The 27,233-nt window shown below is 46.1% G+C and overlaps 2 protein-coding genes, 1 long non-coding RNA gene and 1 other non-coding gene across 4 annotated transcripts in view; all 4 read left to right on the top strand.

Annotated features, from left to right (window-relative positions):
• The first annotated feature begins 3,159 nt into the window (after positions 1–3,159).
• On the top strand, positions 3,160–9,016 carry LOC120910553 (oocyte zinc finger protein XlCOF29-like). Its single transcript, XM_040322308.1, has 4 exons — positions 3,160–3,286; positions 6,282–6,401; positions 6,741–6,915; positions 9,012–9,016. Exons 2-4 carry the CDS (start codon positions 6,288–6,290, stop codon positions 9,014–9,016), a joined length of 294 nt encoding a protein of 97 aa, XP_040178242.1. The 5' UTR covers positions 3,160–3,286; positions 6,282–6,287.
• On the top strand, positions 7,722–7,880 carry LOC120912476. Its single transcript, XR_005743077.1, has one exon. It is a non-coding gene; the product is annotated as a U1 spliceosomal RNA (small nuclear RNA).
• Positions 8,930–27,233, top strand: part of LOC120910200 (zinc finger protein 585A-like) — a 51,552-nt gene continuing 33,248 nt past the window's right edge. Inside the window, exons 1-3 of the mRNA XM_040322081.1 lie at positions 8,930–9,153; positions 11,664–12,182; positions 17,978–19,132. Of these exons, the coding sequence (XP_040178015.1) occupies positions 9,090–9,153; positions 11,664–12,182; positions 17,978–19,132 (1,738 nt within the window). The 5' untranslated portion in view covers positions 8,930–9,089. The remainder of the gene's footprint in view (positions 9,154–11,663; positions 12,183–17,977; positions 19,133–27,233) is intronic.
• On the top strand, positions 24,125–27,231 carry LOC120910233. Its single transcript, XR_005741436.1, has 3 exons — positions 24,125–24,247; positions 26,940–27,074; positions 27,193–27,231. It is a non-coding gene; the product is annotated as an uncharacterized LOC120910233 (long non-coding RNA).

The raw sequence follows: 27,233 nt of genomic DNA, 5'->3' as shown, positions 1-27,233 counted from the left end.
ACTAACGAGGAAATAGAGAACATGTTCTCTATTTGGCCCGACGAGATCCTCGTTGGTTTCCTCGGCCAAAAGTATACACATGACCGGGTCTTTAGGCAGAATACGGCTCCGATCGAGTTTCTGGCCGAATTCTGCTGAAAAACTTGGTCGTGTGTACGGGGCCTATGAGTATGGAGTAATGACCATTGGTTTTAGCAGTTAGTAGGTCATTGGTGAGTTTTAGTAGAGCAGTTTCAGTAGAATGTTGTGGGCAGAAAGCGGACTGTAGGGGGTCGAGAAGGTTGTTGTCAATGAGGTAGCGACCGATTCAATCATGGACAAGGCGTTCAATGAGCTTGGAGGCAAACGGGAGCAGCGAGATGGGTCTTAAGTTATTCAAACAGGTGGGGTCTAGTGAGGGTTTTTTAAGTATGGGGGTAACCAGTGCATGTTTGAGCGGGGAAGGAAAGGTGCCAGAGGAGAGGGAGAGGTTGAAGATGTGGGTTAGGGAGTTAAGGAAGGTGGTCGCAGTAATTGAGAGGGGACAGGGTCCAGGGGACAGGTAGTGAGGTGGGCCATGGAGAGGAGTTTATCAACTTCATCTGTGGTAACTGGGCAAAAGGAGGAGAGTATTGAGTGTGGTGTTGGACCTGATATGTTGGGTAGGGGAGGAATTTAAATGCTGGATATCTCCTTGCGAATTGTGTTGATTTTGCTTTTGAAATGGTTGGCAATCTGTTGAGCGGTAAGCAAGTTGGTGGGTGGGGGCAGTGGGGGGTAAAGTAAGGAATTAAGGGTAGAAAAGTTGATGAAGTTTGGATGAGAGGGTTTTGATGAGAGTGTTGTAATAGGTTTGTTTAGCAGTGTGGAGGCAGGAGTTGTATCTGAGAAGGGCAGATTTGTAGAGGGTAAAGTCTTGCAGGGATTTAGATTTACGCCATGCTCGCTTGATGCCGCGTACACACGATCATTTTTAGGCCTGAAGAAAAAACGAAGTTTTTCCAACTTCATCATTAAAACGACGTTGCCCACACACCATCGTTTTTAAAAAATGCTCTAGCAAAGCGCGGTGACGTACAACACGTACGACGGCACTATAAAGGGGAAGTTCCATGCGGATGACGCCACCCTTGGGGCTGATTTAGCTGATTCTGTGTTAATAAAAGACGATTCACGCTTTTCTGTCTGTTACAGCGTGATGAATGTGCTTACTCCATTACGAATGGTAGTTTTACCAGAACGAGCGCTCCCGTCTCATAACTTGCTTCTGAGCATGCGCGGGTCTTTAACGTTGTTTTAGCCCACACACGATCATATTTTACAACCCGAAAAATTTTGTCGTTTTTCAGAACCCGAAAAATTATGTGAAGCCCACACACGATCATTTTAAATGACATTTTTTAAAAACGTTTTTTTCATGCCGAAAAATGATCGTGTGTACGCGGCATAAGAGCATGGCTGTGTCTTTTGAGACTTCTGGTGTCGTCTTTTTGCCGGGTTGTGGCAGATGGGGCCTGGTTCTGCATGTAGAAAGAGGAGCAAGAACGTCTATGGTGGATGACATGGTGTTGTAGATGGAAGTGGTTACTTCTGTGCAGGACAGGGGTGCGATTTTTTTTGTAAAGGCCATCAGTAGCAGAGTGAAGAAGAGAAGCATTAAGGTTGCAAAGGTTTCTGCGGGTAGTGGTTTGTGGGTTGGCAGCATGGGATGTAGGAGACAAGAAGAGTGTGAAACGGATAAGGTTGTGATCAGAGAGAAGAAAGGGTGTTATAGAGAGGTTGCAGGGAGTGCAGCGATGGAAGCAAACGAGGTCTAGAGTGTTGCCATTGGAGTGAGTGGTGGTTTGTGTCCATTGTGTTAGGTTAAAAGAGGAGGTTACGTTGAGTAGTTTAGAAGTGGTAGCAGTATTAACATTGATTGGAATGTTAAAGTCACCTAGGATGATGGCAGGCACTTCAGATGAGAGAAAATAGGGTAGCCATGCAGAGAAGTCATCCAGAAAGCGTGACACTGGTCCAGGAGGCCGATAAATGACTGCGACCCACAGACAAGCTGGAGAGAAAAGACGAACGCAGTGCCTTTCGAAAGAGCAGGGGGAAAGAAAGGGAGGTGTGAGGAGAGGAAAAGTCCGACACCACCTCCTTTTCGTCCACTGGGTCTGGTGGAGTGAATCCAGAGGAGGCCACTGTGGGACAGGGCAGCTGTAGAAGTAGTGTCGAATTCCTGGAGCCAGGTTTCGGTAATAGCAAATAGATTAAGGGATTTGGAGAGGAAGAAGTCAGTGACAGAAGCTAGTTTGTTGAAGACTGCACAATGTCATTGATGATACACAAATAATTGAAGTCCAGATAGTGGACCTCAGGGTCTAGGAAGTCTCTGCATCCTTTACAGTATTTTGACGGTATACACCATTTAATTCAAGTGTAGAAACATCAAAGGAGAGTAAAAGAAAAAGAAAATAAATGAAAGGGGGGGGCACCAACCCATACCTACATTCCTGCCTGGGGAGCCATTCCAGGTATCCCCCACACCCAGGGGAGTTAAGTCATCAGCTCTAAATGCTCCTCAGAATAAACAAACTCATGCCAATAAAACCATTTCTTAAGGAAATTCTCACTAAGGTCTCTGTCCGTGGCCACCAAGTCCTCCATGGCATTGATTTTGGCTACTATTGTCAGTCAAACGGCCACCATCGGTGGCTGCGTCTGCCTCCAGAACAGTGGGATGCAGCTCTTTGCTGCTGTGAGTAGGAGAGGTAGGAGGGATCTCCCATAGATCTTACTTGGGATCTCGTGGTGGTTCAAGAGGAAGAATGTGGGGGAACATGGTAACTCACAGTCCTTGAACTTCTGGACAATATGATGAACCTCGGTCCAGCCCTCATAGATTTTAATAGGGGTTGTCGCTACGTTTGGATTTTAGCTGCCGACTTGAACGCCCATAACGATTTATGAGATAAAAAAACACAATCAGGATATTTTCATTATAAATTTTTCCTTTTTTTTTTGGTTTCAACTCAGGTGTAGAACATGCAAAAAAAATGTAATGTACCAAAAAAGAAGCTGTAAATGTATTAAAAAGATAGGCTGCTGTTTTAGAAATCTCCACAAGGTGGTGAGCTTGCTTATTGTTACTGGAACGCACAGACAGGAAGTGATGTCATACATGGACAGGAAGTGATATCCAACAAAAGACAGGAAATGATACTCCACAAAACACAGGAAGTGAAAAAAAGAGATAAAAGCAGTAAATTCCTAGGAGAGTCTGGAGGAGGTAGAGAGGAGACATTGCTGGAACTGAGAGAAGGTAATAAGACAAATATTGAGTTGCAGAAGTACAACTGTGGTGTACTGTAGGTCTTGTGCATGCTCCTTTCCGATCTCTCCCTATACATGTTAAAGCGGTTGTATACCTAAATTTTCGACTTTGTATCTCCCCAATGCATTGCTCTGTGTCTTTTCTGTCCTACCTGCTTCCTTTCCTGTATATCCCGGATATGCCGAGTGATGACGTTGTTCCGCGCATGCGCCGTACGATCGTTTAAACCGGCAAGCCGAGACGCTGCCGGCCAAATCTCTGTTTATGTCGGGGCTGCGTCATTTCCTGCTGTTGACGTCAGCCCCGACATCACGCAATGGTTTGCACTGACTTTTCCTCCCCTCCCTATTGGCGGTAGTGAGCACGCGCGGGATTACAGTAAGCGTAATCAACTGTGGGCGGAAGTTATGCCTGCAGCAGATGCGGAAGACCTAAACGAGAATGGCGCAGGCATACTATGAGAAGGAGACTGCAGAAAAGCCAAGATTTAAGCGGTACAACTGAAAAATTACATTTAACACATAGCGATCGATCGATGAAGCGGTACAGTGTCTTTCTAAATATGTAAATAGTTCAGAGAGGAGATGAGGGTTTACTACCACTTTAAGCATAACTTGCTTTTATGGGATACGTCAATAACGTGGAGAGAGGTGTGAAAATGATCCCAGGCTTGTTGACGCCATTTATGCTGTTGACCTCTTCGCTGGTCTTTGTTGGGGGGGGGGGGGGAAACTAAATTTTTCCATGTTTGGAAAGAAGCTGGTAGAGTGAACCTACGGGACGTGTTATGTCGTGATAGTTCCTTGTTACCACTTTCCATATTTAATCAGAAGTATCGTATTTTGGAGTAAAATGTTTTACAATATGCACAACTTAGGAGTTTCCCTATTTCGGTTCTGGAAAAAACATAAAGCCCGATCCGAATTTTATGCATTTATTGGATAAGCCATCTGAAAAGTGTGGACTTTCAAGGTTTTAACCTTTTTTGAGGGAAGACCAGGGTTTAGATCCTCCATTAAACTTGGGATTTATAGCCGTATGGGCAGGGTTTTGAGTATGCCACCAGAGGAAGTCTGGTCCTATATCCTTGTTACCATTTTCCATACTTCATCAGGAGTATCGTATTTTGGATTTATACTTTCTACAATATGTATAACTTAGGAGTTTCTCTATTTTGGTTCTGGGAAATACATTTTCATCAAAGCCACATTCGAATTTAATACATTTATTGAAAAAGACATCTGAAAAGTGCAGACTATTGTGGTTTTATCATTTTTTGAGGGAAAACAAGGGTTCGAATCCTCCATCAAACTTGGGATTCATAACCATATGGGCAGGGTTCTGAGTATTCCACCAGAGGAACCCGGTCCTATATTCTTGTTACCATTCTGCATACTTCATCAGAAGTATCGTATTTTGGAGTTGCATGTTCTACAATACGCACAACTTAAGAGTTTCCATATATTTCGGTTCTGGGAAATCGTTTTTTGGTAAAGCTTCATCTAAATTTTGCAAGTTTATTGGATAAGCCATCTGAATAGTGTGGACTATTGGGGTTTTAGCATTTTTAAGGTAAGGGTTCGGATCCTCCGTTAAGCTCAGGATTCGTAGCCATGTGGACAGTGTTTTGAGTATACCACCAGAGGTAACTTGGTTGGAAATGTAGTACCAAAAGCGAAATAAGTCAAAATTGGACAGCGATTCAATTTCAAAATTTTCATAGAGCCCATCAGGCATTTAGTTTTGTTCATAAATCACCAGCCTCAATGTGGCTTTCTATTTGTTTGAAATGTCTTCTTGACAAACCTGAACACAGAAGATAGAAACACTGCACACCGGAAACCCAACCGCTATATAGTAGACGTGTGCGTTTCATTTTAAGATTCGTTTTTCGGGGTGAAAATTTGATTTTCGAAGATTCTGAGGTATAAGAATCTCCAAATGGACACAAACTAATGGCAACAAATCCGAAAAAAGTTATAACAAAATTACTGAATGCGTTTGTTTTATTCGGATGACATCACATGATCCGATTCGGGCATTTGGGGGGAGATGAATTAATTTTTCAAATTCGTTCGATGATGTGGATAACGGGTGGATCTGAATTTCGTTTCATTCATCCATTCGGATGCCCGTGACACCAGTCAATATTGTCCAATCAGCTCGTGCCAATTCTCTTGGTGTGTTGGACTAGCATCCTAAGATTATGATAATAGAAGAGGAGGCACTCCTATCGCCACATCCGTAAGTTTAAGAGGGAACAAGAAAAAAGGGCACTCAAAGTAATCCTGGGCCAGACTTTAAAGGCATAGAAAACAATGGAGAAGTAGAAAAAAATAACAATATTTATTGAGAAAAATACATGATATAGACAGAGCATTCGAAAATAGTTAAAAATCATATAAAATTATACAAATTGTACAGTGAGCCCTTGTGCGTCAACGCGTTTCACCGTTAGGCTTCATCAGGAAACGTTCAAGGTTCAAAAGATGGAAGTCTGGCCCAGGGTTACTCTTCGAGTACCCTTTTTTCCTGTTAGCGTCCGAAGATATCGAATTGGTCCAGCTTGATAATATACCGAATATATAGCAATCTTCCGGAAAAACTGCAATGTTTTTCAAATTCACCTAAAACGAATGTCGAAGATACCAAATGCATTCCAAAAAACAAATCGGTTCTATATAACAAGTATGAGGAAACAAAATTTTCGGGAATTAATGACCACTTTTTCAATATACTACATCAGTCTTTCATAGCAAGGGTTTCCTGAAAGCCTTGGGTTCCTCCAAAGTTTGTGAGGGATGCCTGTGGAAAAATTATGTAAGGGTGCAACTTATCAACTGACAAATAGCTGAGAGTGCTTGTAATATAGTATAACAAAAGGTCCAAGAGGTACCCACGAGAACTATGAAGGAGGAATGTTGTGGTGACACCTTCATCCCAGTATAGTGCAACTAATTATCGGTTTATTATTCGTTGACAGGGAAAAATGCCCTGTTTAGATCACATGACCCAACCAATAACGATGGACCAAGGCCGAAGCCAGATGACTGAGAGAATATTAGACCTCACCCTGGAGATCATCTACCTGCTGACCGGAGAGGTGAGGAGGATTCTGGGAGGTCACATGACATCACTCTTATCTCTATTAATAAAACACAGACCTGACCGGAGAGGTGAGGATTCTGGGAGGTCACATGACATCACTCTTATCTCTATTAATAAAACACAGACCTGACTGGAGAGGTGAGGAGCATTCTGGGAGGTCACATGACATCACTCTGATCGCTATTAATAAAACACAGACCTGACCAGAGAGGTGAGGTGGATTCTGGGAGGTCACATGACATCAATCTTATCTCTATTATTAAAACACAGACCTGACCGGAGAGGTGAGGAGGATTCTGGGGTGTCTTTAGTGATTATTTTCTCTTTTACTCAGGATTACAAAGTAGTGAAGAACATTTCTGGTGAACCATTAACACCCAGCAGCCGTCTTCATGGGGCATCATCCATCACAGTGCATCCAGCTCACTGCCTGACACCTGAGAGCAAAGAAAATAAGATTCTAGAAGTCACTAAGAAGATCAATGAGCTGCTGGCAGGAGAGGTGAGCGGTGCCGGGAATTCTGGGACATTATCCAGTAACAGACGTGTCTGGATGGTGACTGTATCATTGTGTGTGTCAGGTTCCTATAAGGTGTCAGGATATCACTGTCTATTTCTCCATGGAGGAGTGGGAGTATTTAGAAGGACACAAGGATCTCTACAAGGACGTCATGATGGAGAATCAGCCGCCCCTCACATCACCGGGTAAGAGGAGACTTTATTGTAAAGGAGAGAGCAGTACGGAGGGTCCACCAAGATCCCCCATCATCTGATAAACACATAGAAACAATGTATTCAGTCAGTGTGTGTGTTTCCTACAGATGGATCCAGTAATGGGAACCCACCAGAGAGATGTCCCTGTCCTCTGTATTCCCAGCTAACAGTGGGGCCCAAACTGTAGGGTGGTGCACATTATTGTAAAGGAGAGAGCAGTACGGAGGGTCCACCTAGATCCCCCATCATCTGATAAACACATAGAAACAATGTATTCAGTCAGTGTGTGTGTTTCCTACAGATGGATTCAGTAACGGGGCCCCACCAGAGAGATGTCCCCTTCCTCTGTATCCCCGAGATTCCACACAGGAAGGTCACACCATCCCTCACCATCATCAGGTAGGTGGGACTGAGCAACTAGAACATAATTCTAAGCTATGAGAGGACATTCTTCTATGTAATCTCTTGTGGCGGCGGCGACGAGCGTGGAATAGCTCTGATTGAGGCTAGTTGACCAGCCAGCAAGCACCCAGAAAGCCCCTCCATAACCAGGAAGAGATGTTCCCCTGACCGGGGGCTGCTAGAGTGACGCTTCCAACTCATACTTACCTGGCAGGGGAGACACCATGATCATGAAGGTGGTTCTCCCAGGGCGAGGCACGGCTATTGCACACTCTAGGCCGTGCTGATCGTGGTTGTCTTCCCTGCCGCTTCTCGGCCTTTTGGCTGGGACTGGGTGTGGTATCTGTCCTTATCAGTTGTCAGCGGAGCGCTGAAGCACCTCCTACATGGGGAGGGTGGATGCAATCCAATGACGTCATTGCACCTGGAAGGATGGTTTCAGCAGGGACTACGCTGTGCTGCCCGACAGAATACTGGGGGCCGGCCCATGGTTGAGTCTGAGCCATCTGGAAGGGTGCTCCTGGTGAGGATGGGTGCTGCGCTTGGTCTTGGTCTTTTTGCCGAGTTCTAGTCTGGCCTTCTGGCTGGCTGGTGTAAGTGCTATCTCTGTCAGCGATCCGGTTGGAGGAGCTGGTAATGCCCTGTGGTAGGACGGGGCAGAACCATGCAAATCCGCTGGGTTGGCTGGCAGGGGTGGAGGGCTGCACTGGCCGGTCGGGGGGTCGGATATGGAACGAAAAGCCTATGGTGCATGTGCCCCTGGAGTGGCAGTCCAGGGGTATCTGAAAATCACTGTGTGTGAGGGACACTTTGATTTAAGATACTACGGTCACTGCACCAGATACACGCTTTTTTTAGCACCTGCCTCCTGGGCCGGGCCTTTTGGCTAGGACCGGAGGAATTTTTTATTCCTGGCCGGAGGGCCTGGTCATTGTTTCACCACAATGGCCACTTCTTTCACTCTCCTCTCCACTATCCCTTCCCCCACTTTATTTTATTTAAGCCTGTGTTTGTCACTTTTTTGTCTTTTTTTGTTGTGCACGTTTTGTCTCACTGTGTGATTAGTAGGGTGCGGGTCCTCGGGCCAGCCCTGAACGTCTTGGGAGTGGGTGGACATGGCCTTCTGGCTTAGTTCGCCTGCTCTCATGGGGTCTCCCTTCGGGGGAGCCCCACCTAGTACTTGGAGGGCTCTGTTTCGGCAGTCCCTCCAAGGAAGTTGGGTCCGTGTCGGCTTCGGTTGCTCGGACCACAGTACCTCAGTCCCCGTCTGGAGCCTAACGCCCCGGGGGATCAGGGTTTGGGTCCCTCTTCACAGGAGGACCACTTGACGTTGCACCCGTCTGCACGTTTTTGTGAACACTCTTTATGTGTGTGCACATTTTTTCTGCACCGGGTGGAGTTTTTTGGGTGTGTTCACACGCCATAGGCTTTTCAAAAAAAAATCTCTGGTTACTTTTTACAAATGTATTCTATCATCTCTGGAATTTAGAATGAAGAACTGAAAGACATCAAAGTTGAGGATAAAGAGGAAGAAGAAGAGAGGTTGGTGAGTGGAGATCAGCCGTCTATGGAGGAGGGGGAAATGATTATGGAAAGTAAACAGGAGGAATCTTCTCTACATAAGGACACAAGTAAGTCATAAACGCTAAATGCAAAAACCGTCCACATTTTTATTTTACTTCCGGTATAAAGTACATATTTACATTGTTAGGTTGAAATCCAACACATGTCTACGGAGTTCACCTAAAAAAGAAAAATCCAAAGTTCCAGTTGATCCAGAGAAGGGCAGAAAAGCCACATAAAGTTTGTCCCAATTTTCTTCAGGTTCAAATAATCCCCAAAATCCCCATATCAGCCTCAAAAAGTATTCACAACATATTGTAGACTTGGGGTCCATAAAAACTTGGGCAGGTCCACCATACGTGAACGTAAGTGCCCCGGTGTGACTTCCTTGTTGCCCTTCTGGTGAACCCTCTGTATTTATTTTCATGAAGCCTTCTCTTGGTTGTAAGCTTTGACAATGACACTCTCACTACCTAGAGAGGGTTCTTGACTTGGCTAGACATCATGAAGGAGTTTATCTTCGACGACCAACCTCTGGCTATATTTTGGGGGCTGTAAATATATGCGTCATAAATCCTAAATTGGCATTTGGGAAGCCCACCTGGTCTCGAGTTAAGCAGTGCCAGCATCTGGATATCTGCCTTTAAAAGTATTCACAACATATTGTAGACTTCCATAAACAATTGGCCAGGTCCACTATACGTGAACATAAGTGCTAGGTCTGACTTCCTTGGTGCTCTTCTGGTGAACCCTCTGTATTTACTTCCATGAAGTCTTAAAGCGGATGTGCCACTAAAAAAATATATTAAAAGCCAGCAGCTACAAATACTGCAGCTGCTGACTTTTAATATAAGGACACTTACCTGTCCTGGAGTCCAGCGCCGATCGCAGCAGATGACGAGCCGATCGCTCGTCACCCTGCTGCTCCCCCCTCCATCCACGGTGAGGGAACCAGGAAGTGAAGCGCTCCGGCTTCACTGCCCGGTTCCCTACGGCGCATGCGCGAGTCGCGCTGCGCCCGCCGATTGGCTCCCGCTGTGTGCTGGGAGCCGAGTGTTCCCAGCATACAACGGGGGACGGACGGGAAACAAGGAAAAAACCCGTCTTTTGCCCGCATCGTAGGGCCGGAAGTGGGTGCAGATACCTGTCTGTAGACAGGTATCTGCACCCCCCTCCCCCTGAAAGGTGTCAAATGTGACACCGGAGGGGGGGAGGGTTCCGATCAGCGGGACTCCACTTTAGAGTGGAGATCCGCTTTAATTGAATGTAAGTGCCCGGTGTGACTTTCTTGGTGCCCTTCTGGTGAACCCTCTGTATTTACTTTCATGAAGTCTTCTCCTGGTTGTAGGCTTGGTTGGGGGCTGTAAATATATGGGTCATGAATCCTAAATTGGCATTTGGGAAGCCCACCTGGTCTCGGGTTAAGCAGTGCCAGCATCGGGATATCGGCCTTTAAAAAGTATTCACAACATACTGTAGACTTGGGGTCCATAAACAGTTTGGCAGGTCCCCATATGTGAACGTAAGTGCCCGGTTGTCCAGGTATTTTGCCGTTGCCGATTCTTCTGGGGTTGTCCCAGGTCTTTCGTTGTTGCCGAGTCTTCTGGGGTTGTCCAGGTCTTTCTTCTTTGCCGAGTCTTTTGTTGTTGTCCAGGTCTTCTGGGGTTGTCCCAGGACTTTCGTTGTTGCCGAGTCTTCTGGGGTTGTCCAGGTCTTTCTTCGTTGCAGAGTCTTTCGTTGTTGTCCAGGTCTTTCGTTGTTGTCCAGGTCTTTCGTTGTTGTCCAGGTCTTTCGTTGTTGTCCAGGTCTTTCGTTGTTGTCCCAGGTCTTTCGTTGTTGCCGAGTCTTCTGGGGTTGGGCAGGTCTTTCGTCGTTGTCCAGTTCTGGGGTTGTCCCAGGTCTTTCGTTGTTGCCGAGTCTTCTGGGGTTGTCCAGGTCTTTCGTGGTTGCCGAGTTTTCTGGGGTTGTCCAGGTCTTTCAGTGATGCTGTGCTCACCAGATCATGCCTTCTTTTTAAGGCTTCTACCGAATCGTTGATTTGGCCTCTCCTCACATTTTTGCTGTCTCTGTGATGGGTTAGGTTTGATTTCTCAGCCTAATGATTCTACTGACAGCTCTTCGGATCACCTATTGAGATACCAGTGGGGACGTCCATCATAGGCGTTGCGCAGGCTCCAGAAGGCGGGACCTGCTATGGCACTTGGACACATTCGGCGGCGCTCGGGATCAGATCGGTCACGGCGCTCGCAGTTTACTCGGGGCTAACAATGGAGAGCTGCATGCCTGAGACTCTGGGCTTTTCAGGGACCCATTCCGGGCTCCAGCCCCCATAGCCCCCCCCCCCCTCCCGACGCCCCTGCTGTGATGGTTTAGGTTTGATTTCTCAGCCTATCGATATCCTGCTTTACTTGTGCGGACAGCTCTTCGGATCTCATATTGAGAGACCACAGCAACAGATTATCGAATGCAAACTCAAGATTTGTGGTCAGATGTTTAGTCCTAGATCAACACGTATGATTTCTGAATGTAAGGTATGAAGAACACTTCTAAAATGTATCTAAAAATTGTTTTCCAACAGGTGGATGCGATCTCCAGAACGTCTCTGAGGGAAATCCTAATTTATCTTCAAATTGCGAGGCAAATGACGACATCACACAATTTCCGGGAAAAAACTTTATTTCTCAGAATACACGGAGATCAATGGATCCCTCCAGTGCTCAGGAGTCCTCTGATGTATCACATGATGTACCTTCAGATCGACATCTAAGATCTCAAAGTATGGAGAGATCGTCAGATCCATCTACTCCTAAGAAATCATCCTCAAGACACGAAAGAGTTCGCACAGGAGAAAGTTCATTGTCGTGTTCGGTGTGCGGGAAACCTTTCACTAAAAACAGTGCCCTTCTTAGACATGAGAAAAGTCACACGAGTGAGAGTCCCTATTCATGTCCAGAGTGCGGGAAATCTTTCACTAGAAAAAAAGAATTTCTTAGTCACCAGAAAAGTCACACGGGTGAGCGTCCCTTTTCATGTTCAGAGTGCGGGAAGTGTTTCAATCAGAAAGGGAGCCTGGTTGCACACCAGAGATGTCATACAGGTGAGCGTCCCTATTTATGTACTGGGTGTGGGAGTTGTTTCAGTAATAGACAAGTGCTTCTTGTACACCAGAGAAGTCGCATGCGGAAATGTCCTTTTTCATGTTCAGAGTGCGGGAAAAGTTTCCCTAAGAGAAGAGACTTTCTTAGGCACCAGAAAATTCACATGGGTGAGCGTCCCTATTCATGTTCAGAGTGCGGAAAATGTTTTAGTAAGAAGCCAAACCTTCATGTACACCAGAAAATTCACACAGGGGAGCGTCCCTATTCATGTTCAATGTGTGGGAAATGTTTCAGTCACAAAGCACGGCTCCTTAGACACCAAGCAGATCACACGAGTGAGCGTCCCTATACATGTCCAGAGTGCCAGAAATGTTTTGTTCTAAAAGCAGACTTTCTTGTACATCAGAGAATTCACACTGGCGACTATCCCTATTCATGTTCCACATGTGGAAAAGGTTTCAATGGCCAAGGAAACCTTCGTAAGCACCAGAAAATTCACACAGGTGAGCGTCCTTTTTCATGCCCAGAGTGCGGGAGGTGTTTCAGTCAGAAAGCGAGCCTTCTTAGACACCAGAGATCTCACACGGGCGAGCGACCCTATTCATGTTCAGAGTGCGGAAAACGCTTCATTAAAAAAGGAAACCTTGTAATACACCAGAGACATCACACGGGTGCGCGTCCTTTTTCATGTTCAGAGTGCGGGAAACAATTTTGTGAGAAAGGGGAACTTAATAGACACCTGAAACATCACACGGATGATCGTCCTTATTCATGTTCAGAGTGCGGGAAATCGTTCGCCTTAAAACAAAAGCTTGATAAACACAAGAGAGTTCACACATGCGAGCGTCCGTTTTCATGTACAGAGTGCGGGAAATCTTTTTTTCGTAAAGTAAACCTTCTCAGACATCAGAAAATTCACACACGCCTACAGGGCGGGGCGAGTGTGAAACGCTCATAACGGGCGTGATAGGTTTGTAGACCTAGAAAATCTATAGAGGTATATCAGGAAACCTAACCTCTGATTATCTGGGAGAGTATATACTCAGGAGTGGCCCTCTATGTGCCCCCCCCCCTCACTAGCACCAGCCCTCTCCCCTTCCAAAGCACCCCCAGCACATATCTGACCCGCCCCCCTCGCTAGCACTAACTCTCTTCCCTTCCAAAGCATCCCCCAGCACATATCTGACCCCGCCCCCCCACTAGTACTAACCCTCTCTCCTCTCAAAGCAACCCCCAGGACATATGACTCCTTCCCCCCTGCTAGCACTAGCCTTCTCTCCTCCCAAAGCACCCCCAGCACATATCTGACCCCCCTCGCTAGCACTAGCCCTAGGTCTCCCCTCCCAAAGCACCCCCCAGAACATATCTGACCCCCCACAAAGCTAGCACTAGCTCTCTCTCCTCCCCAAAGTGCCCCCCCAGCACATATCAACCCCCTCTAATGCTCTTTTTGTTTTGTACTCATGACTTCTTCTATGCATTACACACTCCTGTCCCCTGCATTCTGTACAATAAATATTCCTGACCCCTGCATTACACTCACATTTTGCCCACACCCACTGCTACGTGTGCCACATTCCTGCTCTCCTTGGGGCAACCAAGAGTGTCCCAGGTTTTTTTACAATCTTATAGTGTATTCTCCAAAAAAAACAAAGGCCATGCACCACTAAAGTGTTTGGTTGGAGAAAAGGTGGCAACCCTAGTGGTAATTCATGGGCAACACGTGAGCAATTGTGACAGCAGACAAGAGTGGGTAACATTCTGTCTACTGTGACAATGCAGATACAACCGTACCAATACACCAACGACGCAGTGGCACCGTCGTCTAGAAAAGTGCATCGCTTCACAAGGGGACTACTTTTGAAAGGAGCAACAGCCGCTAATGTGTGGGTAAGCAAAGCCACACACTTTTTTTTTATTTTTTATTTTTTTTACAGTCCATTCCGGGAATTAATTTGTCAGACCTCGTATAATTCAAAATAAAATCAAAGTATTTTAAACTTTAATTTATGGAAGATTTGGTTTCAATGAAAGCTCCATTTTATTGCACGTGAATTTGTAATAAATAACTGTAACAAAAAATAAATTCTGTACATAAATAAGAAAGCTCCACACCTTGCAATGTTCTCTTCTGAGTCCATTTCTTTTGGTTACAAATGACCATACATTTTGGAAGATTGTTGATTGGAATAGGCTTAGTTCATAGAGAGTCGTCCATTGGGGAACCATTGGTGAGAAGGATCCATTGGGGAACCATTGGTGAGAAGGATCCATTGGGAAACCATTTGTGAGAAGGATCCATTGGGGAACCATTTTTGAGAAGGATCCATTGGGGAACCATTTGTGAGAAGGATCCATTGGGGAACCATTGGTGAGAAGGATCCATTGGGGAACCATTGGTGAGAAGGATCCATTGGTGAGATGGATCCATTGGGGAACCATTGGTGAGAAGGATCCATTGGTGAGATGGATCCATTGGGGAACCATTGGTGAGAAGGATCCATTGGGGAACCATTGGTGAGAAGGATCCATTGGTGAGATGGATCCATTGGTGAGAAAGATCCATTGGGGAACCATTGGTGAGAAGGATCCATTGGGGAACCATTGGTGAGAAGGATCCATTGGTGAGAAGGATCCATTGGTGAGAAGGAGAGTCCAGAAGGTTCGGTTCATCGTGTATCGGCTTATATTTTATAGACATGTGAAGCTTTCATATAGAATATTCCTATTGCTGCCATCTTGGTTTTCCCCCTCTTGGTCACACTAATGGGCTCCGTAATTTCATATTCATTGGTCTTCATCAGTGATTCAGAGGCCATCTCTATCTGTGGCTTAACGAATATATGGTCAGGTTGTCAAATGGTGGCAAAAAAATTGTATTGTCCTTTTACATTGGTGATCAGTGAGAGGAATGTTCCTTGCATTGGTGGTCAGTGAGAAGAATGTTCCTTACATTGGGGATCAGTGAGAAGAATGTTCCTTACATTGGTGATCAGTGGGAAGAATGTTCCTTACATTGGTGATCAGTTAGAAGAATGTCCCTTACATTGGTGATCAGTGAGAAGAATGTCCCTTACATTGGTGATCAGTGAGAAGAATGTTCCTTACATTGGTGATCAGTGAGAAGAATGTCCCTTACATTGGTGATCAGTGAGAAGAATGTTCCTTACATTGGTGATCAGTGAGAAGAATGTCCCTTACATTGGTGATCAGTGAGAAGAATGTTCCTTACATTGGTGATCAGTGGGAAGAATGTTCCTTACATTGGTGATCAGTGGGAAGAATGTTCCTTACATTGGTGATCAGTGGGAAGAATGTTCCTTACCTTGGTGATTAGTGGGAAGAATATCCCTTACATTGGTGATCAGTGAGAAGAATGTTCCTTACATTGGTGATCAGTGAGAAGAATGTTCCTTACATTGGTGATCAGTGGGAAGAATGATCCTTACATTGGTGATCAGTGAGAAGAATGATCCTTACATTGGTGATCAGTGAAAAGAATGTTCCTCACATTGGTGATCAGTGGGAAGAATGATCCTTACATTGGTGATCAGTGAGAAGAATGTCCCTTACATTGGTGATCAGTGAGAAGAATGTCCCTTACATTGGTGATCAGTGGGAAGAATGTCCTTTAATTTGGGGTACTGTCATTCCTAGTGATGCTTTCAGGCCTTCACTGCAGTTGTTATTTTCTTGTTCGTTGATCTTTTTACCCTCACATTTGTCAAACAAGTGAAATGCATGTTCAGTTGGGTTGAAGTCAAGTGACTTCCAGTATTTACAGTGGAACCTCAGATTACGAGCATAATCCGTTCTGGGAGAACACTCGTAATCCAAAGTACTCGCATATGAAAGTGAGTTTTCCCATTGAAGTCAATGGAAATGAAAATAATTTGTTCCGCATTGACTTCAATGGCCTGCAATACCGCATGTGGCCAGAGGCGGGCCGGAGAGCCTTCGAGAACACACAGAAAGGCCCGAGGACAGCTTGGCTGACCTTGGGAATGGCGTATTCCCGAGAATTTATACATATTCTCTGGACAGATGAATTTGAGAACAATATTTTCCAGAGCTGAACAAGATTTTGGGGAAGTTTTCCAGGCAAAGTTTTTTCCTGACCTTTCTAGGAACCTTGTGGTGAACCCTCTGTATTAACTTTTATGAAAGTTCTTCTTCTCTTGGTTGTAGACTTTGACAATGACGCTCCGACCACCTGGAGAGCGTTCTTCACTTGGCTAGACGTCATGGAGGAGTTTATCTTCACCATTAAAGGAATTCTTCAATCCTTCAGCACGGTTGTCTTCTGAGGTTGTCCAGGTCTTCTCCAGGCCTTTCGGTGATGCTGAGCTCACCAGATCATTCCTTCTTTTTAAGCTTCTGCCGCATCGTTGATTTGGCCTCTCCTTACATTTCTGGTGTCTCTGTGATGCAGGGGCGTTGCTAGGGGGAAAAAAGACCAGGGGCTTCAGCCCGAAGTCCAAGGCCGGAAACGGGGGGAGATTCTGTATGTGACGCAGGCTTTTTTTTGGGCTGGGCCGTGACTTACTTCACCTACATAAACTGACGGTAGTGACCTAAATACACTGACAGTAGTGACCTACATACACCTACCTACACTGACGGTAGTGACCTACCTACACTGACCTACCCGACCTACCTACCTGACCTACATACACTGACGGTAGTGACCTACATACACTGACCTACATACACTGATGGTAGTGACCTACATACACTGACCTACCTGACCTACATACACTGATGGTAGTGATCTACATACACTGACCTACCTACATCTACATACACTGACGGTAGTGACCTACATACACTGACCTACCTGACCTACATACACTAATGGTAGTGAACTACATACACTGACCTACCTACATCTACCTACCTGACCTACATACACTGACGGTAGGGACCTACCTACACAGACCTACCTACACTGACCTACATACACTGACGGTAGTGACATACATACACTGATGGCACTGACCTACCTACCTGACCTACATACACTGACCTACCTACACTGACGGTAGTGACCTACCTACACTGACGGCAGTGACCTACCTACATCTACCTATCTGACCTACATACACTGACGGTAGTGACCTACGTACACTGACCTACCTACACTGACGGTAGTGACCTACCTACACTGACCTACATACACTGACTTACCTACACTGACATTTACATACACTGTCTGACCTACCTCAGCTCAGCCATTGTGTGCAGTGTCACAGCAGGCAGTCAGTCATCAGAGGAGGAGCCGGTGAGCGCCGAGCAGGGATGTGGCGTGGCGGCCGCATTGTAATTCCAGCCTTCTGGAGCCTGCAGCGCCTATGATGGACGTCGCACGTCTCGCGGTTCCGGCATTGGACCAGTGGGACGTCCATCATAGGCGTTGCGCAGGCTCCAGAAGGGGGGACCTGCTATGGCACTCAGGATCAGATCGGTCCCTGCGGACGCCGCTCGCTCAGGGCTAACAATGGAGAACTGCATGACTGAGACTCGGGGCTATTCAGGGCTCCAGCCCCCATAGCCCCCCCCCCCTCCTGACGCCCCTGCTGTGATGGTTTAGGTTTGATTTCTCAGCCTATCGATATCCTGCTTTACTTGTATGGACAGCTTTTCGGATCTCATATTGAGAGACCACAGCAACAGATTATCGAATGCAAACTCAACATTTGTGGTCAGATGTTTAGTCCTAGATCAACACGTATGATTTCTGAATGTAAGGTATGAAGAACACTTCTAAAACGTATACAAAATTGTTTTCCAACAGGTGGATTCGATCTCCCGACTATCTCTGAAGGAAATCCTAATTTAAATTGCAATGCAAATGATGACATCACACAATTTTCGGGAGAAAACTTTATTACTCAGAATACACGGAGATCAATCGATCCCTCCAATCCTCAGGAGTCTTCTGATGTATCACATGATGTACCTTCAGATACTCATCTAAGATCTCAATGTACGGAGAGATCAACAGATCCATCTAATCCCAAGGAATCGTCCTCAAGACACGAAGGAGCTCACACAGGAGAGAATTCATTGTCATGTTCAGTGTGCGGGAAACTTTTCACTAAAAACAGTGCCCTTCTTAGACATGAGAAAAGTCACACGGGTGAGCGTCCCTATTCGTGTCCAGAGTGCGGGAAATCTTTCACTAGGAAAGAAGAATTTCTTAGTCACCAGAAAAGTCACACGGGCGAGCAACCCTATTCATGGTCAGAGTGCGGGAAGTGTTTCAATCAGAAAGCAAGCCTGGTTTCACACCAGAGATGTCACACGGGTGAGCGTCCCTATTTATGTCCAGAGTGCGGGAAAAGTTTCAGTAATAAACAAAAACTTCTTACACACCAAAGAATTCACACAGGGGAACGTCAATATTCATGTTCAGAATGCGGAGAAAGTTTCCCTAAGAGAGTAGACTTTCTTAGGCATCAGAAAGTACATACGGGGGAGCGCCCCTATTCCTGTTCAGAGTGCGGGAAATGTTTCATAAAGAAATCATACCTTCTTGTACACCAGAGAAGTCACACGGGTGAGCGTCCCTATTCGTGTTCAGAGTGTGGGAAATGCTTTGCTCAGAAAACCTCCTTCCTTAGACACCAAGGAATTCACACGGGTGAGCGTCCCCATACATGTCCAGAGTGCGGGAAATGTTTTGTTCTGAAAGCAGACTTTCTTTCACATCAGAGAATTCACACTGGCGACTATCCCTATCCATGCTCAGAGTGTGGAAAAGGTTTCACTTGCAAAGGAAACCTTCTTACGCACCAGAAAATTCACACGGGGGAGCGTCCTTTTTCATGCTCGGAGTGCGGGAGATGTTTCAGCCAGAAAGCCAGCCTTCTTAGACACCAGAGATATCACACAGGTGAGCGTCCCTATTCATGCTCCGAGTGCGAGAAATGCTTCACTGAGAAAGTAAGCCTTGATAGACACCAGCGGCGTCACGCGGACGTGCGTCCCTTTTCATGTGTAGATTGTGGGAAAAAGTTTTACGAAAAAGGAGGCCTTGATAGACACCGGACAATTCACACGGGAGTGCGTCCTTTTCCGTGTTCGGAGTGCGAGAAATCTTTTATTCGGAGAGTAGACTTTGTCAGACATCAGAAAATTCACACTGGCTTGCAGGGCGAGGGGAGTGGGAAGGGCAAGGGGAGTGGGAAGGGCGGGGAGAGTGGGAAACCCTCGTAACAGGCTTGATAGGTTTGTAGACCTAGAAAATCTAGAGAGATGGGTATACCAGGAAACTTTTGTCCTCAACCTCAGATTATCTAGGTGGGTAGATACTCAGGCGTTGCCCTAAAAATACTAAATTGTGATTTGAGTGCTATGTGTCTTCAGGGAATGAATTTTAGTTACAGCGGAACCTCGGATTGCGAGTAACACGGTTAACGAGCGTTTCGCAATACAAGCACTGTATTTTGAAAAATCCTGACTGGGTTTGTGAGTGTTTTCTCGCAATATGAGCAGGATTCAAGCGAAAACGGTGTGCAGTACCGTGTTTGGCCTGAGGGGGGGGGCCTGGGGGCACCGGAGCCAATGGGAACCGTTCGGAAAGCCTTGTAAATACTCTTAGCCGGATTCAGGTAGACTTACGACGGCGTATCAGTAGATGTGCCGTCGTATATTTAAGCATATTCTGGAAACCAGATACGCTTAAATTTGGCCAAGATACGACCGACGTAAGTCTCCTACGCCGTCGTATCTTATGTGCATATTTACGCTGGCCGCTAGGGGTGTGTACGTGGATTTACGCCTAGAATATGTAAATGAGCAAGATACGCCGATTCACGAATGTGCGTACGCCCGTCGCAGTAAGATACGCCGTTTACGTAAGCACTATGCCGGCGTCAAGATAAACCACCAAAAAGATGGCGCAGCCCATGCAAGGTATGGACGACGGAACAGCCGTCGTATTTTACGTCGTTTGCGTAAGCGCAAGTGAATGGGGCTGGGCGTAGGTTACGTTCACGTCGAAAGCATTGAGCCGACGTCGTTTCGTAGGGAGTATTTGCGACGTGATTCTGAGCATGCGCGCGCATGCGCCGTACGAACGGCCCTCATTTACATGGGGTCACGGTTAATTTAAATGTAGCCCGCCCACTACATGCCTACTTTAAATTAGGCGGGGTTACGCCGGCCCATTTGCGCTACGCCGACGTAACTTTCGGAGCAAGTGCTTTGTGAATACTGTACTTGCCTCACTATGTTACGTTGGCGTAGTGCAAATGGGATGCGCTACGCCGGCCAAAAGATACGCAATTGTATCTGAATCTGACCCTCTGTTCCCAAGCCTTTCCGAGTTCAGCCGAGCTGTCCTCTGGCCTTTCCGGGTGTTTGAGGCTCTCCAGCGCCCCCCACCTCAGGCCACATGTGGTATTGCAGGCAATAGAAGTCAATGTGGAATTAATTATTTTCGTTTCCATTGACTTCTATGGGGGAAACTCGCTTTGATATGCAAGTACATTGGATTACGAGCAGTCTCCTGCAGCGGATTATACTCGTAATCCGAGGTTCCACTGTATATGGTCCCTCAGAAAACACACCCATTCCAACGACACACTAATTGTGGTAATCCATGGGCAATATGGCAACACATGGGCAACACATGAGCAATCCTGACAGCAGATAGGCAACAAGGGTGGGTAACACAATGGAAACCATGACAATGCCGATACAACCGTAACAATACACCAATGAGGCAATGGCAAAACATAGCTGAGGCGAATAATGGAACATCCAACCCAATCAGGACTTCTTCCGCATCAATTGACCTTTTTATAAGTTGCAATTGGCTGCTGCTGTATGGAATTGCTCTTTATTTGCTTACCTGTGGAAAATGGCTTTTCATTGGCCCAGACTACGTATAATTAAAAATAAAATCGAAATATTTTTCACTTTAATTATGCAAGATTTGGTTTCCATTAAAGCTTCATTTTATTGTGTGTTCATTTGTAATAAATACCTGTAATAAAAAATAAATACATATTTATAAAAGCTCCACTTTTTACAATGTTCTCTTCTGAGTCCATTTTTTTGGCGACAAATGACCATCATTCTTGGAAGATTGGTGATTGGAATAGGCATAGATCATAGAGAGTCGTCCATTGGCGGTCCATTGGTGAGAAGGATACATTGGAGATCCATTGTTAAGAAGGATCTATTGGAGATCCATTGGTAAGAAGGATCCATTGGGGAACCATTGGTGAGAAGGATCCATTGGAGATCCATTGGTGAGAAGGATCCATTGGGGAACCATTGGTGAGAAGTCCAGAAGGTTTGGTTCCTCATTGTATGTCGGCTTATATTTTATAGACACATGAAGCTATCACAAAGAATATCTCTATTGCTGCCATCTTGGTTCTCCTCCTCATGGCCAGTGATGGGCTCCATATATATATATAGAAAGGATTAGGGCCAGGAGACTCTTGGGTAGATGCAAAGATAATTAGCAGACTCCGAGATTTCTATAGGTAGACAGCTACACAGGTGGAGGCCTCCAGCTGGACACCACTTCTGTATAGGTAGGACCACTGTCCCGTATGGCAACAATCTTGTAGCTGTTACTAACGGTAAAGTTATTCAACTATTTGCAACACGAACAGTTCTCTTTACCCCACACTCACTCACTGTGGGTCTTCACTCAGTCTCTCTCACTAGCCACTAGATCCCCTGAGCTCTTTCACTGTAGCACTCCTGGATCGTCCTAAAGCGTCACCCCCGCTTCTCTGCTGGGTCCCTGGCTTGGCACTCCAGATACTTCTCAAGCTTCACCCCTGCTGACAATTTAGGTCCCTGGCTTGGCACTCCACAAGCGTCACCTCTGCTGTCCCGCTGGGTCCCTGACCTACTGTAGTTTTCCCACTTCTTCACCGTCCCCGGCTGGCAAGAAGTCTGCTCTGGTACTGGCCTCAGCTTACTCACAATGGACTCCGGTAGCAAAGTGGATGGTCCCTTAGTGGCGAAAGCTTTCCTTCTACCTCTCACCATGATTGGTTCCCCGGCCGGCGTAACGGTTACTTCTGGTTGAACTACAAGCCCGCAGTCCCAACCCTACACTGCTTTCCTGCTTCTGGATAGGCCCTCAGACAGCCTAGTAGCCAGATGTTCTCGGGCAAGGCCTTAGGTTTCTGGCCTAGCAGCCCGGGGGAAATACAACACACGTCCACCCAGACAGCCATCCAGGAGGCACAAAACCCCGATCACCTGACTCCACCCAAATAAATAGGTTCTCCCAGCAGGCCAAGGGACCCAAGAAAATTCCTGCCCATTGGCTGAGACACCCCATTCATTCCTAATCTGTCCTGGCAATGCTCTTGTCTTATCTAATGTCACCAGATATCCGGACAGTCAAGCGACAGAAGAGAAAACAGCAGCAATTCCGGAATTAAGGGGGAAACCAATTGACCTCCTAACAGTTGGCCAAGGCAACTATCACATGGCAGATACATTTAATAGCAATCCTGCCTAAACATCAGGGTGCTGAAACCACATGTGAGGTATCGCTGCTTGCGTTAGAGCAAGAGCAACAATTATAGCCCAAGACCTCCTCTGTACCTCTAAAAAAAATTAAAGCGTCGCCTAGGGAGATTTTTAAGTACCAAAATTTGCCATCATTCCACAAGTGTGCGCAATTTTAAAGCGTGACATGTTAGGTATCTATGTACTCGGTGTAACATTATCTTTCACATTATACAAAAAAAAATGGGCTAACTTTACTGTTTTATTTTTTAATTCATTAAAAACTGTTCCAAAAAAACAAATACGTTTAAAAAATTGCTGCGCAAATATCGTGTGGCGTAAAAAAATTGTAACAACCGTTATTTTATTCCCTAGAGTCTTTGCTAAAAAAACATATAGGCCCAGATTCTCATACATTTACGTTGCTCCTGGGCAGCGTAACGTATGTGATTTACGTTACACCGCCGCAGGTTTACAGGTTTACAGCCTGATTCTCAGATTACTTACCTGTAAACTTGCGGCGGTGTATCGTTAAATCGCTCGGCGCAAGCCCGCCCAATTCAAATGGGGCGGGCACCATTTAAATTAGGCGCGCTCCCGCGCCGAGAGTACTGCGCATGCTCCATCAGGTAAATTACCCGACGTGCATTGCGCTAAATGACGTCGCCCCGACGTCATTTGCTTAGACGTTTACGTAAATGGCGTCCAGCGCCATTCACGGACGTCTTACGCAAACGACGTAATTTTTTTTAAATTCGACGCGGGAACGACGGCCATACTTAACATTGGTTGCCCCCTCCTAATAGCAGGGGCAACCTTACGCGTCGCGTACGCTACGGAAACTACGTAAATTCTCAGTGTCGACCGCGCGTATGTTCGGGAATCTCGCGTAATTACCTCATTTGCATAGACGACGGGGAAAACGACGATGCGACACCTAGCGGCGGGAAAAAAAATTACTTTTAAGATCTGACAGCGTAAGAGCCTTACGCCTGTCAGATCTAATGGGTATCTATGCGTAACTGATTCTAAGAATCAGTCGCATAGATACCCGGGGCCAGATAAGGAGTTACTACGGCGCAAATGGTGTTGCGCCGTCGTAACGCCTTTGAGAATCTGGGCCATAATGTTTGGGGGTCCTGAGTAGTTTTCTAGCAAAACAATTAAGATTTTTAAATGTAGGAGAGAAGTGACAGAATAGGCCCGGTATGGAAGTGGTTAAAAGAAAATCAGACGTTAATAGCTGTCAAAAGCACCATACTAACGATCTGAAAATCGTGTACGGGCCTTAATTTATGCAAAAAAAAAAAACAGAAGATCGAAACAAGAACCGGTATTTCAAAGTACTGAAATACGACGTAGGCCGCAGACTTTATATTCACCATAAGGTGGTGATGTCTCTTATTGTGAGTGGAACGCACGCACACAGGAAGCAATAGGAATCTCAGACAGGAAGTGATGTAAGCTACAGACAGGAAGTGATCTTAAGTAGAAAAAGGAAGTGATGTAAGCTACAGACAGGAAGTTCCGGGTGAGCAAACAGTTGGAGACCTTGCTGGAACTGGCAACAGAAGAGGTAGTTAGGTGATCACTTTATTATTAATATTTGATTTATACTCTCAATAACTACTATCATGTCCTTTTTTTGTCCTCCATTTTGCTGTGGTGACTTTTATGTCCAGCAGATGCAGCTACACACTTATTGAGAGGTCTACTGTAATATTATTGTTGATTACAGGTGTTTATATGATGACTAAAACTTTTGCAGTGCAGGGCTCGCTCAGTAAGGCCTCATTCACACGGACGGACCGTTCAAGTCCGCCTGTCAGTTTTGACGGCGGACCTGAACGACCGCTCCATGCATCCCTATGGAGCGTCGGTTGTCAGCGGAGACATGTCCGCTGACATCCGATCCGCTAAAAACAGACGTATGAGGGTCATGTCCCCATCCGTCCATGGCGATCGGGTAAGATCTGATGAAAACGGACATGCTGTCCGTTTTCATCAGACCGCTCCATAGGAGACAGCGGTGCCCGACAAGCCCCTCCCCGCTCAGTGAGCAGAGAGGAGCTTGTCATCTGTCGGCTCAGCATAGATCTGCGGACAGATCTCCCGCTGAGCTGGCGGACTCCGTATAGACGGAGTCCGCCTGTGTGAATGAGGCCTAAGACATCAACCCCGGGGAAATTGTAGACAGGAGCCAATCTACTAGCATGTCTTTGAGGTGTGGGAGGAAACCAGACCACCCAGAGGAAACCCACAAGGAGAACATGCAAACTCATTCAAATAGTGCTAACTACTGAGCCACCGTTCTGTCAATATGTGCGGATAATAATATGTGCTTATATACACATCCTAAATATAGAGCCATTTATACAACTGTCCATCCAGAGCCTCTGGTTTATAGACCGGATACATCCTAAATATAGAGCCATTTATCCAACTGTCCATCCAGAGCCTCTGGTTTATAGACCGGATACATCCTAAATATAGAACCATTTATCCAACTGTCCATCCAGAGCCTCTGGTTTATAGACCAGATACATCCTAAATATAGAGCCATTTATCCAACTGTCCATCCAGAGCCTCTGGTTTATAGACCAGATACATCCTAAATATAGAGCCATTTATCCAACTGTCCATCCAGAGCCTGTGGTTTATAGATTCTTGTGTTCTTTATTGAACTTAGAGAGACAAGGGAATATATTATGGGATGCACAAAGAAATTCAGCAGAAGGGTGGGCAGCAGCCAGTAATCCCCAACCCCATGTCACTTTATTGGTGCCGAAAGCATCTCCAAAGCCTCCATAGAGGTCTATGACAACGCTCACTAGCAGCACCTACAGCTTTTGAGGGGCTTTTATTCAACTTTAGCTTCGCTTTGTTTTGGAGGTATGAGATATCCCAAGATGCACTGGGAAACTAACAAGCAAACCAGAAAGACGTCACCGGCAGTCACTTCCAATTCATGTATATACATTCTGGGAGTGTCTGTTGCAGACGTCACATCTGGTGTGCAGCAGGAAGTTTAACGGGGATCGGATTGGTGTGGAGCAACTAACAGGCTGCACACGTGTTGTGCAACATGAGAACTCTGTAGCAGAAGGGGACCGGCGAGAGAGGACTGAGTGGCAGAGGATCAGCAGAGCTGGGGGACCAAAGCAGGAGAAGCTAATGATGTCACATGTGGTGCGCAGCAAGGGAGCAATATAGTTGGAGGTGAGCAGGGACCAAAGAAAGAGAACGATCAGAAAATTAGCTGGGGGCTCCTACTGTGCGGGAGAATCGGCGGAGCTGGGGGCTTCTACTGTGCGGGAGAATCGGCGGAGCTGGGGGCTCCTACTGTGCGGGGGAATCGGCGGAGCTGGGGGGCTCCTACTGTTCGGGGGAATCGGCGGAGCTGGGGGCTCCTACCGTGCGGGAGAATCGGCGGAGCTGGGGGCTCCTACCGTGCGGGGGAATCGGCGGAGCTGGGGGCTCCTACTGTGCAGTGAAATTAGCAGATCTGGGGGATACTATTTTGCAGGGGATCTACTGAATAGAAAGAGGGTACTAATGAGCTGGGGGATCTCTCGAATGAGGGTACAAATGAGCTGGGGATCTACTGGGACCCTTTAAAACAAATACAAAATCAACAAGCACAGGCCATTTGCCAAGCTTCAATGAAGCTTCACAGAAGCATCAAAAACACATCAACAAAGCATGTTGAAGTCGAAGCAAGTGTAAATGATCCCGACGAGTGTGGAGAGCCATTCCAGATGGCTCTAATCAGGACTTCAAGACTGTAACTGAGCATCAGTGAAGTCCCTAAATGTATGAAATTATTCACCAAGGTGAGACAATGTCGGGACCAAGTGCCCAGGAATTTCTGTTCAAGCAAAGGTAGCAGGCAAACAAAGACGAGGGTGAACCTTTTAGGGTCCTAAACTTTACCTATCATTTCCTTGAGGGCTTCCAACTCTTCTCTAGTCAATCCATACCAAAAAAAAAGTTTGATTAGGGTTGTGTTTTAAAGAGAGTCCCAGGTTTTCTTTCTACAAGGTCTGTTGTATAGTATATGGAGGAACTTTGTGCCGACCTTCTTCATCCCAGTACAGGCCAGATAATTCTCAAGAGGGTCCTGTATAGGTCTTGAGGGGGTGAGGAAGATTCTGTGAGGGCCACATGACATCACTCATCTCTGAAATAATAGCACAAACCTGACTGTAGAGGTGAGGAGGATTCTGGGAAGTCTGTAGTGATATTTGTTACGTTCACTTTCTACACAGGATTATACAGTAGTGAAGAAAATATCTGGTGATCCATTCACACCCAACATCTATCTTCACGGGACATCACCCAGGGCCATCACGGTGCCTCTTTGTAGGTCATGATGGAGAATCAGCCGCCCCTCACATCACCGGGTAAGAGGAGACTTTATTGTAAAGGAGAGAGCAGTACGGAGGCTCCACCTAGACCCCCCCCATCATCTGATAAACACATAGAAACAATGTATTCAGTCAGTGTGTGTGTTTCATACAGATGGATCCAGTAATGGGAACCCACCAGAGAGATGTTCCCGT

This window comes from Rana temporaria, chromosome 8 (assembly GCF_905171775.1).
Source record: "Rana temporaria chromosome 8, aRanTem1.1, whole genome shotgun sequence".
In the NCBI taxonomy this organism is placed as follows: Eukaryota; Metazoa; Chordata; class Amphibia; order Anura; family Ranidae; genus Rana; species Rana temporaria.
The sequence above is the reverse complement of the archived record's forward strand: the minus strand, read 5'-3'. Positions and strand labels throughout refer to the sequence as shown.